Genomic DNA, 14,120 nt, shown 5'->3' with positions numbered 1-14,120 from the left:
CGTGATCTCGGCTCACTGCAAGCTCCGCCTCCCGGGTTCACGCCATTCTCCTCCCTCAGCCTCCCCAGTAGCTGGGACTACAGGCGCCCGCCACCAGGGCCGGCTAATTTTTTTTTTTTTTTTTGTATTTTTAGTAGAGACGGAGTTTCACTGTGTTAGCCAGGATGGTCTTGATCTCCTGACCTCATTATCCACCCAGCTTGGCCTCCCAAAGTGCTGGGATTACAGGCATGAGCCACCGTGCCCAGCCGGAAATAATTCTTAAAAGCTGTTTAAAGGAGGATTCTGATCAGCCAGGTTCAGAAATCAGTGTATCAGATCAGAGAATAAGAGCTTGTCCCGGTTCTCCTATGGCCACTTAAATCCAGACCTTTTCATCTAAAATGCAAATATGTTTGGCATTTTTCATACACATTCCTGTCTTTTTTACCCCTTCTGCTGTCTTATGTAGATACTGAGAATATTAAACCTGTACTCTTTTCATTTGCTACATAAGCACCCGTTTTGTTGTCCGCTGTATTTTTTGGGTTGGAGGGTTAGGTCTGCAATAATCATGTTATTTCCCCTTTGGGTATACAAATGAGACAACGTGAGCAAATACAATCTGTATTTTTAAAGTGATGGAAATAACTTAAATTTTTTTTTTCAGGGCATATGTTGCTAAACTTAAGTCGTGGCAAGCAAGATTTTTTAAAAGAGATTGTTGAAACTTTTGCCAACAAAAGCGGGCAGTCTGCGTTATATGATGCTCTGTTTTCTAGTCAGTCACCTAAGGATACATCTTTTCTTGGTAGCGATGATATTGGAAACATTGATGTACAAGAACCAGAGCTTGAAGATTTGGCTAGATACGATGTTGGTAAGTTATATGTTTCAGAGGAAATGGTCTCCGTCTTAATTCTTATAAATTGCCCATAATCTTATTACCCAGAAATAACGACTCAATATTTTCCTGTATTCCTTTTGTGTGTGGGTTGGGCTGGGGGGAGTTTGAATGTGGTGCTGTGGGGGTGGCATGTATTTTTTGTTGTTGTTGTTGTTTTTGAGACCAAGTTTTTCTCTTGTCGCCCATGCTGGAGTGCGGTGGTGCGATCTCGGCTCACTGTAACCTCTGCCTCCCGGGTTCAAGTAATTCTACTGCCTCAGTCTCCCAAGTAGCGGGATTACAAATGCCCCCCACCACGCCCGGCTAATTTTTTGTATTTTTAGTAGAGACGGGGTTTCATCATGTTGGTCAGGCTGGTCTCAAACTCCTGACCTCAGGTGATCCACCTGCCTTGGCCTCCCAAAGTGCTGGGATTACAGGAGTGAGCCACCACGACCAGCCTTGTTGTATTTTGAGACAGGGCCTCACTGTGTCACCTGGGCTGGAGTGTAGTGGCGTGATCGTAGGTCACTGCTGCCTTGAACTTCTGGGCTCAAGGGATTCTCTTGCCTCAGCCTCCTGAGTAGCTGGTACCATAGGCACATGCCACTCGGCCCAGATAATTTTTTTTTTTTAATTGGTAGAGACAGGGTCTCCCTTTGTTGCCCAGGCTAGTCTCCAACTCCTAGGCTCAAGTGATCCTCCTGCCTAAGCCCCCCAAAGTGTTGGGATTAGGCCTGGCACAGTGGCTCATATCTGTAATCCCAGCACTTTGGGAGGCCGAGGCGGGCAGATCACCTGAGATCAGGAGTTCGAGACCATCCTGGCCAACATGGTGAAACCCCATCTCTACTAAAAATACAAAAATTATCCGGGGGTGGTGGCATGTGCCTGTAGTCCCTACTCAGGAGGCTGAGGCAGGAGAATCGCTCCAACCCGGGAGGTGGAGGTTGCAGTGAGCCAAGATCACACTGCTGCACTACAGCCTGGGCGACAGAACGAGACTTCGTCTCAAAAACAAAAGTGTTGGAATTATAGGCATGAGCCACGACATCTGGCCATATTTTTCATCTAAATGGTTGTTTATGTATGATTTATCTTGCTTCCTTCATGAATTCTCTCCCATAGTCTCTGTATTAAAACTATAAATATCACTTTTATTGGCAATATAATCTTTTTTATGAAGTAGTCATAATTTTCTTGCTACTTTCTGTTATTGGGCATCCAAGTTTTCTCAACTTTTCCACTGTTAATAATCATACTCTGATAAAAACTTCAACAAAAAGTGTCTTCATTGCAAGTTATTTCCATAGAGATACCTAAAAACAGAACTACTGAGACAAAGGACATGAACATCTTTAAGTCTTGCAAATTGCCAAAATGACAGAAAGATTATACCTCTTCATGCTTCCAGAAGTGCATAACCTTTTCTTTTGTTTTCTTTTTTTTGAGACAGAGTCTCGCTCTGTCACCCAGGCTGGAGTGCAGTGGCGCAATCTCGGCTCACTGCAACTTCCGCCTGCCAGGTTCAAGCAATTGTCTTGCCTCAGCCTCCCAAGTAGCTGGGACTATAGGCACGTGACACCGTGCTCGGCTAATTTTTTGTATTTTTAGTAGAGACGGAGTTTCACCATGCTGGCCAGGCTGGTCTCAAACTCCTGACTGCACATAACCGTTTCAATATTGACTTTCTTGTAGAAAAACAGATTTCTTTACTGTACCAATGGATTAATGTAGTGGTGTTCCATTGCTTTAATGACTTAAAGGAAAACCCATTGTTTTGGGGTTTCTTATTAGGTTAGGTGTTCTTTATTTGGCTTTTGTCAGTTGATTTTGGTTTATTGAGTTCTAGTCAGTGTCATTTTTTAAGATGGACTTAAACATTCTTCATCACTACTATTTTTATTAAAATTTCTAGAAATAATCAAGTGAGAATGCATTTAATAAGAACATGAGATTTTGCCTAACATAGAATTCCCTCCAGCTTTGATATAGAAAAGCAGTTATATAATTAAGATATATATATAATGTGAATTGTTTATGTTGGCAAAACTAATGGCACAAAGAAAAATTTCAAACCCTTAAGCCAATTTTTAAATTTTATTTCAGGTGCTATTCGAGCACATAATGGTAGTCTTCAGCACCTTACTTGGCTTGGCTTACAGTGGAATTCATTGCCTGCTTTACCTGGAATCCGAAAATGGCTAAAACAGCTTTTCCATCATTTGCCCCATGAAACCTCAAGGCTTGAAACAAATGCGCCTGAATCAATATGTATTTTAGATCTTGAAGTAAGCAAAGATTTTAACAAATTAAATATTCTGAATTTTGTTTAATTTTTTTTTCTAACTTAACTTTTCCTTAAATAAAACAGGTATTTCTCCTTGGAGTAGTATATACCAGCCACTTAGAATTAAAGGAGAAATGTAATTCTGACCACAGCTCCTATCAGCCGTTATGCCTGCCCCTTCCTGTATGTAAACAGCTTTGTACAGAAAGACAAAAGTCTTGGTGGGATGCGGTTTGTACTCTGATTCACAGAAAAGCACTGTAAGTAGTAAAACAAAAATATTGCTTTCACTTCGTGCGTAGGTTTTACCAGGGATTTAATCCTCATGTGAAGATTTAATTTGTCATGTGACCCATTAACATATATGTATGTAAGCGCTGAACTGTGTATTTAGAAAGCAATTTTAGTATATTGAACTATTTTTTAGACCTGGAAACTCAGCAGAATTGAGACTTGTAGTTCAGCATGAAATAAACACTCTAAGAGCCCAGGAAAAACATGGCCTTCAACCTGCTCTGCTTGTACATTGGGCAAAATGCCTTCAGAAAATGGTGAGTTTTAAAGTATAAGCATTTTTAAAGAACATTACCTTAATTTTTTAAAATCATGCACTTTTTATTGAAAGTTTTTTTGTTCTGAAAACAGCAGCTTGGTCATATTATGACAGATGTGTTTTTTATTGCTGCAAAATAGTTAATGTAGTTAAATATAAGCACTTAGAGGAGCAATGCCTGGCACACAGTGAATGTTACATATTAGCTGAGCTGTTACTGTTATTCCTTCATAATTAAGTTCTGATAATTATTCAGCCTGAAAATTAAAAACAAATTAGCACAAGGCTTTGTAGGTAAGATCATTATAGATCTTTCTAAATATTTAAGGTTTGTTTTGTGTCACCATTAGGTGTAGATGGTCAGCCTTTTGAACAAACTGACACTACAGAAGAGGCAGGTTTCAGCTATCTAAAAATGGCAACTGTTAAAAAGTAGTTGAGATTGCTACATTAGGGTGGTATCATTAGAAGTGTTTAAAAGTTGAGTGTAGAGGCCGGGTGCGGTGGCTCACATCTGTAATCCCAGCACGTTAGGAGGCCGAGGCGGGCAGATCACAAGGTCAGGAGATCGAGATCATTCCTGGCTAACACGGTGAAACCCCGTCTCTACTAAAAATACAAAAAAAAACTCTACTAAAACTACAAAATTAGCCAGACATGGTGGCAGGTGCCTGTAATCCCAGCTACTTGGGAAGCTGAGGCAGGAGAATTGCTTGAACCTGCACGGCAGAGGTTGCAGTGAGTTCACTGGTATTAAGGTGGTTTAGTTATTACAGTATTTGGAAGTTGAACAAATGACTATTGAGGTACCATTTGGTTTTGACTTGAAATTTTAGCCAGTTCTTACAACTTGTAAATGAACTTTAGATCTAATCATGCGTGTTCCTTAAAGTTGTGTGCTTTTAACTTTCTTTTTTAGGGCAGCGGTCTTAATTCTTTTTATGATCAACGACAATACATAGGGAGAAGTGTTCATTATTGGAAGAAAGTTTTGCCATTGTTGAAGATAATAAAGAAGAACAGTATTCCTGAACCTATTGATCCTCTGTTTAAACATTTTCATAGTGTAGACATTCAGGTAACAGAGTTCCTTTATGAATTTATTGGAGATGGGAATTTCCAGTTTATAAACAAAGACGTGGAGCTATAAACTGCTTAAATTAATTGCCTTGTTATTTAACGGTAATCTTGTTTTCTAAATTCACTAGCTCTCACAGATAAGATATGACAGAGAAGAGTAATGAGATGTTTGTCTCTTAAGATCATATAAAATCTTTGGAAAATCATTTGGGTTTTATATTCTGAGTATAAACAATTTGACTAAAAACTATTCTGTGCGTTTAGGCATCAGAAATTGTTGAATATGAAGAAGACGCACACATAACTTTTGCTGTATTGGATGCAGTAAATGGAAATATAGAAGATGCTGTGACTGCTTTTGAATCTATACAAAGTGTTGTTTCTTATTGGAATCTTGCGCTGGTAAGTAGATGCGGTACTTGAGCTAAAAGTTTTATTTATTTATTTATTATTTCTTTTAAAAGACGGGGTTTCTCTGTTGGCCGGGCTAGAGGGCAGTGGCACAATCTTGGCTCACTGCAACCTCTGCTTCCCAGGCTCAAGCGATTCTTGTGCCTCAGCTCCTGAGTAGCTGGGATTACAGGCATGAGCCACCAGGCGTGGCCAAGCTGAAAGTTTTTTGTTTTAAAAAGCTAATGATTTCATAAAAGCACTATTTGTATAGATTTTTCACAGGAAGGCAGAAGACATTGAAAATGATGCCATTTTTCCTGAAGAACGAGAAGAATGCAAAAATTATCTGAGAAAGACCAGGGACTACCTAATAAAGATTATAGATGACAGTGATTCAAATCTTTCAGTGGTCAAGAAAGTAAGTAGCAGGTTGTTGTATGTACGTTCTTACTGATAACCCACTGGTCAATGTTTTTGCGTTGGTCTTATATTTTGGTAATTTCAAAAATACTCAGTAATATGTTGCTATTAATGCACAGAAGGGATGTGTGTATCTAAATGCTTATATTTGCTTGCTTTGTCTTAGGTTTGGTGTGTCTTTTTAAACTTGGGAATCTAGGTATATGCTCTTAAAAAGTACTTCTTGGGGAATTAGAAAAGATTTCTAAGATAAGACATTGATTTTGTTATCTTAGCAGTGTAATCAAAACAAATATTATAACCTCAGGACTAATTCTTAATGAACTTTGCTGAAATCGAAAGTTGTTGCTGACAACTTAAGAGCATTTCTTCTCATCCTCATCAGCCATTATGAACGCCCTTGTTTTCTTGCTGTCAGCTGTTTGAGATTGTCATGATGATGTTAAATTATGTTCAGTCTTCTGAGTGTTTTGTTGATTAATTTGTGTTACTACTCTTTTATTAGGATTTATGTTGTCTGGTGTATTGTAGCATCTGTATTTCTGTCACCATTGAAAATCAGTTAGAAAACATCAGTAACTTATTTTGTTCACTTGGAAAAGCTTTCCAAGTTAACATTCCTCTACAATTATCATGGTTAACAGAAGTAATAGAAAGAGCATGGACTTTAGAATCAGAAGATGTTAGATTGTACAACACTTTTCTGTGTTCATGAAGAAAAAAATAGAATAAAGACAAAAAAATAAAAATAATAATACAAAACAGCAGAAAAACAAAGAAAAAAGATAATTAAAAAACACTTTCATGTGTATTATTATTTAAAGTGTAAAGTGCTTATTAAAATGACAAAAATGTAAATAAGATAAAATATATCATTTTAGAGTTTTTACTTTTGGAATTTTTTGCAAATGAAAGCCCTTAATTAATGTCTTTTATTTTGAGTTGCCTGTGCCCCTGGAGTCTGTAAAAGAGATGCTGAAGTCAGTCCTGCAGGAACTCGAAGCCTATAGTGAAGGAGGTCATCTCTATACAAATGGTTCTTTGCGAAATGCAGATTCAGAAAGAAAACATTCTACACTGTCTCCTACCAGATATTCACTATCACCAAGTAAAAGTTATAAGGTAAACAGGAAAGAATGGAATCATTTCATTGTGAAATTGTTTCTAAGTGTTTTAAATGCTCTTTTGTTATTTTTATTTTTTTTTTAGTATTCTCCCGAAACACCACCTCGATGGGCAGAAGATCAGATTTCTTTACTGAAAATGATTTGCCAAGAAGTAAAGGCCATTAAGGTAAGTCACTTAATTTCTCTAGCTGTACTTTTTATTCCAAGATTCCTTCCCTGGCCACTCTCTCACTTTTTTTCTGAAGCTGGTCAGAATGTCCCCTTGCCATCCAAATAGTATGGCAAGCGGACATTTTGGTCTTTTTTTTTTTTTTTTTTTAAGGCAGGGTCTTGTTGTGCAGGCTGGAGTACAGTGGTATGATCACAGCTTACTGCGGCTTCGACCTCCTAGCTCAAGAGAGCCTCTTGGCTCAGCCTGCCACGAAGCCAGGACTACAGACAGTCACATGCCACCAGGCCCAGCTAATTGTTGTATTTTTTGTAGAGATGGGATTTTTCCATGTTGCCCAGGGTGGCCTTGAACTCCTGGCTCAAACAATCCTCCTGCTTCAGCCTCCCAAAGTGCTGGGATTGCAGGTGTGAGCCACTGTGCCCAGCCTACATACCTCGGTCTTGACCCTTTACCATATTTTGTTTTGTTTTGTTTTGAGATGGAGTCTCACTCTGTTGCCCAGTCTGGAGTGCAATGGTGCGATCTTGGCTCACTGCAACCTCCACCTCCCAGGTTCAAGCGACTCTCCTGCCTCAGCCTCCCGAGTAGCTGGGATTACAGGCACCCACCACCAGGCCCAGCTAATTTTTGTATTTTTGGTAGACACAGAGTTTCACCATGTTGGCCAGGCTGGTTTTGAACTTCTGACCTCAGGCGATCTGCCCGCCTTGGCCTCCCAAAGTGCTGGGATTACAGGTGTAAACCACCGCACCCAGCCCTTTACTATATTTTTGAAAGTACTTTATGTGTCTCTCTCCTCATCTTCCACAAAATTTGAGACCTTCAAAGGTAGAAACTGTTTTATTTAAAATATAAGAGTTCCTGACACAGAGAAGGTTCCCAAGTGATTGAACTGCTACAATGTACTAATCATACTCTGGTCTATGAGTTCATTCCCAGATTAGCTGTGGATTACATGTGTTCAAATGTATAGCTAGGAATTGAAAAGTGGTCTGAGCTTCAAAAAGTCTTACTATATTTTAATACTTCCATATGAATTTGACTTAATTATGTAAGGAAATAGTTATGTATATATATCTTATTTTAACAATAGGGTTCAAAGGAGCTTGACTTTTTTGGAATTGGAAATAAAAGTAGGTTCTTTCATGTTTATCAGGCAAGAACTAAATTATACTGCTAAAGTTACATCAAGGATATGCTGATGTGTGGCGATTATTACAGTGTGATCAGCAGTATTTGCAAATTAAGAGAATACTATTTGGTGGGGAAGACATTTTTGAATTTGCACAAAAATCTTGAATGTTAATTCTGTGTAGTCATGGCCTATGACAATTACATACAATTTTGACTTAACATACAGGTTTCAGGCTCCCAACATTGTATTCTGTGGAAGCATAGTGGAGCACTAGTCCATGAGCTTGAAAAGCTTGGTACTAGTACTGACTCTGCCATTAATTAATGATCTTGGGCCAGTCACTTCCTTTGTGACTGTTTGGCTTCTTATCTTTAAAATGAGAGAATTATTGAAGCCAGTTCTCATCACACTGAATGTTAAAAATTACAGTTACAGCAGTGATTGCAAATTCAAAGCTCTGGTGTGGATACCAGCAGTGACCATAAAGTTTTCTAGGTGATTCCACTAGTTTCTTATTTCTTGGATGTGTATGTGTAGCATCTGGACTAGGCACTGTAGATGGATGAATGGGGGAAATTTTATTTAGCTTGAAAATTGAGATAGTTTTGGACCTCATGGTTAGGTCTTTCTGGGAAATTTTTATTTGAAACACTTGTAGAAAAAGAAAGCAGACATGCTAGATCTGTCCCTGACCTCGCTTGTTAGAACTGATCGGATTCCTGGGCTGATACAGAGAAGTTTGAAACTTTTCAAAATTTACCTGTTTTCTGATACCACTACAGTTTCTTTGGAAAAAGAATTTCCTGTTAAGTGTCTGTTTTGTAAGGGGACATTTTGTAGGTTCTAGGGTTGGGTATGGTGCTGTCATTTAGTTTTCTTCAGCAGAGATCAGGTAGCCACATAGCTACACTAGACGGCATTGTATCTATCTGCCGTCTTGTCAAGGCAGCAGAGTTGTGTTAAGAAAACATTTTTGGAGTCAGATGTGGTTCAAATTCCAGCTGTTATTCCCTGCATCCCTTTTTCTCATTTTAAGATAGGAGCTAATATTGTTTACCTACCAGTGTAGATAGTATAAAAATTAAGAGTTTAAGTGCATTGGATGTATTATTATATACATAATAAATTATCTGCAGCTACTGCTTTTTTCCCTTTCCTGGTGGAGCATTTGAACATCACCTGGAGAATTAGTTGTATTTTGTTTCAGCATGGGGTTAAGTGAAAAGCTAATTTGGGGAGGTGATTTGGAATGTCAGGTATTCCAGATTGCAGTGTAGAAAGAACACACTGAAAGGATGGTCAGTGTAATGTTAGAGGACTGTGAAAGTTGGGGAAAGAAGTTTAGTTTGTAGGTACTTGTTTTTTTGAGCAGGGAATTGTCTTGGCTGGAGGTGAATGTCAGAAAGGTTAATGTAGGCAAGTGTAGAATGGAAATGAAGGTGTGATCATTTAGGAGGTTATTTGTTTAGGTGAGAGAGTTAATGAATTAGGTTTTGTATTAACGAATGAAAATGGGAGCAGATAAATTTTTAACAAATTAAGAATCATATTTTAAAATCAGCACCAGGTACCTAGAACTCATTGGCAAATAGAAACTTTCAAAAGATGTAATCAGGTCCAGGCGTGGTGGGTCACACCTATAATCCCAGCACTTTGGGAGGCTGAGGTGGTGGATCACTTGAGGTCAGGAGTTCAAGACTAGCCTGGCAAACATGGTGAAACCCCATCTCTACTATTATACAAAAAATTAGCCGGGCATGCTGGCTGATGCCTGTAATCCCAGCTACTCGGGAGGCTGAGGTGGGAGAATTACTTGAGCCCAGGAGGTGGAGGTTGTGGTAAGCCAAGATTGTGCCATTGCACTCCAGCCTGGACGACAGATCGAGACACCATCTCAAAAAAGAAAAAAAGAAAAAATCAGTTATTTAAATTTAAAAGAGTAAGTTTCCCCAGCACTGTTTCTGGCATGATATAATTAAATGATTAAAATTATTTGATTTTTTTTTCTTCCAATAGAAAGAAATGCAGGAGTTGAAACTAAATAGCAGTAAGTCAGCATCCCATCATCGTTGGCCCACAGAGAATTATGGACCAGACTTGGTGCCTGATGGATATCAGAGGTCACAGACATTTCATGGGGCTCCACTAACAGGTGAGCTGGCAAGTGGATAATCGCATATTTTAGTAAAACTACTTTACTTCCCTCTTTTAAGTAGATAACGTGTGAAATCACCTTGTTTATATATGTTTGTTAATATACATGTCAACGTCTGTTTATCTGTGACTTCAAAAGCTGTATTTGGTGTTACGGAGATTTTTATAATCCCAAGCAGAAAAAACGAGCCGTATGTGATCACGTGTATATAAAGGCTTAAAGAACACTTAATCCACACCTCGGATGAGCTGAGATGAGATTATTCCTTAAATTGAAAAATGTTATTGAATAGAGTTATGCACTAAGAAATGCTTAATTAAGAACCTACACCTCTGGGGAATTATTTTGATGATAATGATGAGAGGCAGGACGTTATATAGGAAATCTTACTTAATTTGAAATATTATGGTTATATAAAGAAAGAAAAGGAGTTTGGACCTGAATCATACTGGGTTTTTAAGTTCTGCTCTATCACTTACTATAATAGCTGTGTAAGTTAACCTGTCTGAAATGTGGAGATAATACTTGCCTTACATAATTACTATGAGCATTTGTGTATGTGCAGGTGGGCGTGGGTGTGTATCAGACATTTATTAGAGTATAGAGTAAACAGTTAATGAACTAAGGTTACTAATAGTGTTTACTGTGGGTTGGCTATGTGCAAAAGTGCTTTGTGAATGTAATTTGATTTAATTACAGTAACTTAGAATGGCCGGTACCATTATTAATCCCTTTTTTATAAATAAGGAAATGGATAAAGAAAGGTTAGGTAACTTACTCATTATTATACAGCTAGTTATTGATAGAGCCGAGATTCACACTCCAGTGGTGTAACTCCAAAGCACTTGCCAGTATAATACATTGCTCCTAGGCAGCCAGAAATAACAAAATTGTTCCTTTTACGTACGACAGACTTCTGAAATGGTAGTAGTAGTGCCCTTTTTTTTTTCTCTTTTTAGCCCAGGAAAGATTTAGAATAAAATGTAGTTTAGATGAGCACATTTGTGTGATGGTTCATATAGTTAAGGCAACCCCACTAGCCTTTTGTGATAGTATCTTCTCAACACAAGCAAAATAACAGAAAATCTTTGTGAAGTCAAGCTTATTAAATGTCGTAAGTCATAGATAAGTATATGAAATGTCTAACGTTCAAACCTTGTTTTCTTGAAACCTTACACATCATATAGGTCCTTGTAAGAGGATAAACAAACCGGCTAGCCTTTCCTGGGGCTTTTTTAGTGATGTGTGCAGTCAGTTATTTGGTGCCTTGTGGGTCATGATTTCCATTTCTTCTGTGTACAGGCATAAAAGGTCTTCTGTTCTTATACAAGCATGTAAATCCAACATTCTCATTGTCTCATTTTATTCTTGCAATGACCCTGTGAAATGTGTAGAAGCAGCACATCCTCATTTTACAATTGAGAAACATGGAAACTCCAAATGGATTATTTACAGGTTCACAAAACAGCTTTGTGGCACTGAAAGGGCGAGAGCCAAGATCTCCTGATTTCTGTTCCTGTGTTCATAGATTCTTTTTCCTTAATAAAAGTAAACATATATCAAGATGGTCCTTGTTTTTTTAAAATAAGATGATTAAAATTAAAGATTAATGAGCTCATAGGAGATACTCAGAAGTACTGAACAGGGTGAAGAAAACTAAAAACTAACCACCTTATTAACATTTCTTATATTTGAGAACATTTCCTTCTGGTTCTTTCTCTATACATATAGTATTTTTTATGAGATTGTTAGCATGTTACTATGTTGTGTGTAGATGAGCTAGCCTGTTTTTTAAATGTTACTTTAGTTCTGAGCATTTTTAAACTTAAATGTTTTTTGAATATTAATGAGTTCATGGTATTCCATCACATGGAAGTACTGTAAATTCTGTTCCTTTATTTATGTTGTTTCTGGTTTATGCCATTACAAATTCTAGGACAGTGTCCTAGTTTGTAGGGTATTCAAAATATTCAGTTTATGCTCTTACCACTAGTATCTGATAGTGCCATTTTCGCACTTTTGCTAATGCTGACTTACTAGCTTATAAAATCCTTTGCCAATTTGTAGGAACAAAAGTGATATCAATTTTTAAGTTTTTTTAATACTAGTCATGCTCAACAATTCATGCAAATGGCAGTTGGTAGTTTTGCCATCTTCAACGTGGGTACCTTCCAGTTGTTTGGTTTCTTGGTAAAACTCACACAAAACAGATGGAGAAGAGTTTTTGTATATCAACATGAATGTTAATGTGATTTTTTAAAAGCCAACGAGCACATTTGTGTTCCTTGTGAGATCCTGTGCATGAATTTGTCAGGTAATTTTTTTGACCTGAACATTCTCATAATAGCTTCAATTTGCACAATGCAACCTCGTCATTTTGCAGATTTTCAAGGCTCACTTCAAAAACATGTTCCTTGAGGCCCATTAACATTTCTTTCCTAAATTGTCTATTCATACGGTGCTTTAAAAAATTAGATTACTTTTAGTAGATTTATTAGAGCCGCACAGTTTAGAGTCAGTAGTCAATTAAAGTCCCTACTTAAACTTCAGACTAAGATTTTTTTTTAATTTAATATTTTATTTTTTCTTTTTGCTTTCATGCAGACAGACATCTTGCAAGACTTTAAGATTCTTGGGCCATTTCTGTCAGGTTGTTCTGTGTTCTGTGCCTGCTTCCTCCCCATAGTAATTTCAAAATAGCTATCCTCACCTCTGTAAGGTTTCCAAAATCAAACTTGGGCTTCTGGCTAGCCTTTTCTAGGTCTTGATTTTTCAGTGCTTTCCAGAGGCAATTGTTTGGAACCTCTTGGCACAGTTTCTGTTTCTTCTTCCATGTACAGGCATAAAAGGTCTTTTGGTTGTTTTCTGGTAAAACTATCATAAAACAGTTCAAGCAAATGACTATTGGTAGTTTTGTCATTAACATGGGTGCCTTCTAGTCATTTTGTTTCCTGGTAAAACAGACCAAACAGAGGGAGCAGACAGTTTGTACATCTGTATGAGTGTTGATGTGCTTTTTATTTTAAGCCAGGGAACACATTTTATGTTATTTATGACATCCTTTCCATGAATTTGTCAGGTGATTTTTGAGCTGAACATTCTCAGTAATAGCTTTAGTTTACAAAATACAACCTAGTCTTTCTGCAGATTTTCTAGGCCCACTTCAAATGCATTGACCATCAGATGGCATCTTGGTTCCTTACGTCCTTTCTGTGACTGAATGTCCATAATTCCACATCATACTGATCTTTCTTAGAAAAGGCAACAGTTACTTTCTTCTTTATTCCTTTTTTAATGCTTGTGAGGTAGTTCTTGTTGATCACAGCGATGCTATTCTCTTATTCTTCATGTCATATTTAGCAATTTTTTCTAGTTTGTCATTTGATAATCTTGATTGGTGTATTTTGATGTACAGAAATTTAAAATGTATGTAGTTAAATCTTTCTTTAATTTCTATTGCCTTTGTATTTATAGCTCTTGCCTAGATAGTCTTAACTGTAGTATAGACTTTAACAGTGTTTTCTTTCTTTCTTTTTTTTTAGTTGCAACTACTGGCCCTTCAGTATATTATAGTCAGTCACCAGCATATAATTCCCAGTATCTTCTCAGACCAGCAGCTAATGTTACTCCCACAAAGGTAACAAAGGAATAATTTATACATTTATAATTATTTTCTTTTTAAATTGTTTAGGGTTCCTTCAAATAAATTCAAGAGAGCAGTTCACTATTAAAACTTTTATGTCCCTTAAAATGTAGATATTTTAAATTTATCTCCAAATACAGAAATTATCCTTCTTAGTCACCTTATTTTTGTGTTAATAAGTGTGAATATTTAGAATATTTTAAAAATGGGAGTGGTGGTGGTGGATCCTTCATCGTTCTGTTTTAACAGAAATAGAACTGTAATGCCCTTGCTGACCCACTATGTGG

The 14,120-nt window shown here is 37.4% G+C and overlaps 1 protein-coding gene across 11 annotated transcripts in view; it reads left to right on the top strand.

The window, feature by feature from the left end:
* Positions 1-14,120, top strand: part of LOC129143193 (ranBP2-like and GRIP domain-containing protein 4) — a 63,245-nt gene that overhangs the window by 26,863 nt on the left and 22,262 nt on the right. For 10 of the 11 annotated variants that reach the window (XR_010149270.1, XM_054678140.2, XM_054678141.2 and 7 more), the window contains 11 exons: positions 650-859; positions 2,975-3,156; positions 3,240-3,415; positions 3,583-3,706; positions 4,628-4,786; positions 5,053-5,190; positions 5,453-5,599; positions 6,544-6,723; positions 6,811-6,894; positions 10,052-10,187; positions 13,733-13,827. Coding sequence is in view for 10 of the 11 variants with exons in the window: in XM_054678140.2 (XP_054534115.1) it covers positions 650-859; positions 2,975-3,156; positions 3,240-3,415; positions 3,583-3,706; positions 4,628-4,786; positions 5,053-5,190; positions 5,453-5,599; positions 6,544-6,723; positions 6,811-6,894; positions 10,052-10,187; positions 13,733-13,827 (1,631 nt within the window). In the remaining variant the exon portion in view is untranslated. Of the gene's footprint in view, positions 1-649; positions 860-2,974; positions 3,157-3,239; positions 3,416-3,582; positions 3,707-4,627; positions 4,787-5,052; positions 5,191-5,452; positions 5,600-6,543; positions 6,724-6,810; positions 6,895-10,051; positions 10,188-11,584; positions 11,889-13,732; positions 13,828-14,120 lie in introns of those variants that run through there. The other variant, XM_054678148.2, reaches the window with a different exon arrangement.

Source organism: Pan troglodytes, chromosome 12 (assembly GCF_028858775.2).
Source record: "Pan troglodytes isolate AG18354 chromosome 12, NHGRI_mPanTro3-v2.0_pri, whole genome shotgun sequence".
Taxonomy (NCBI): domain Eukaryota; kingdom Metazoa; phylum Chordata; class Mammalia; order Primates; family Hominidae; genus Pan; species Pan troglodytes.
This window is presented reverse-complemented; position numbering and strand designations above follow the sequence as displayed.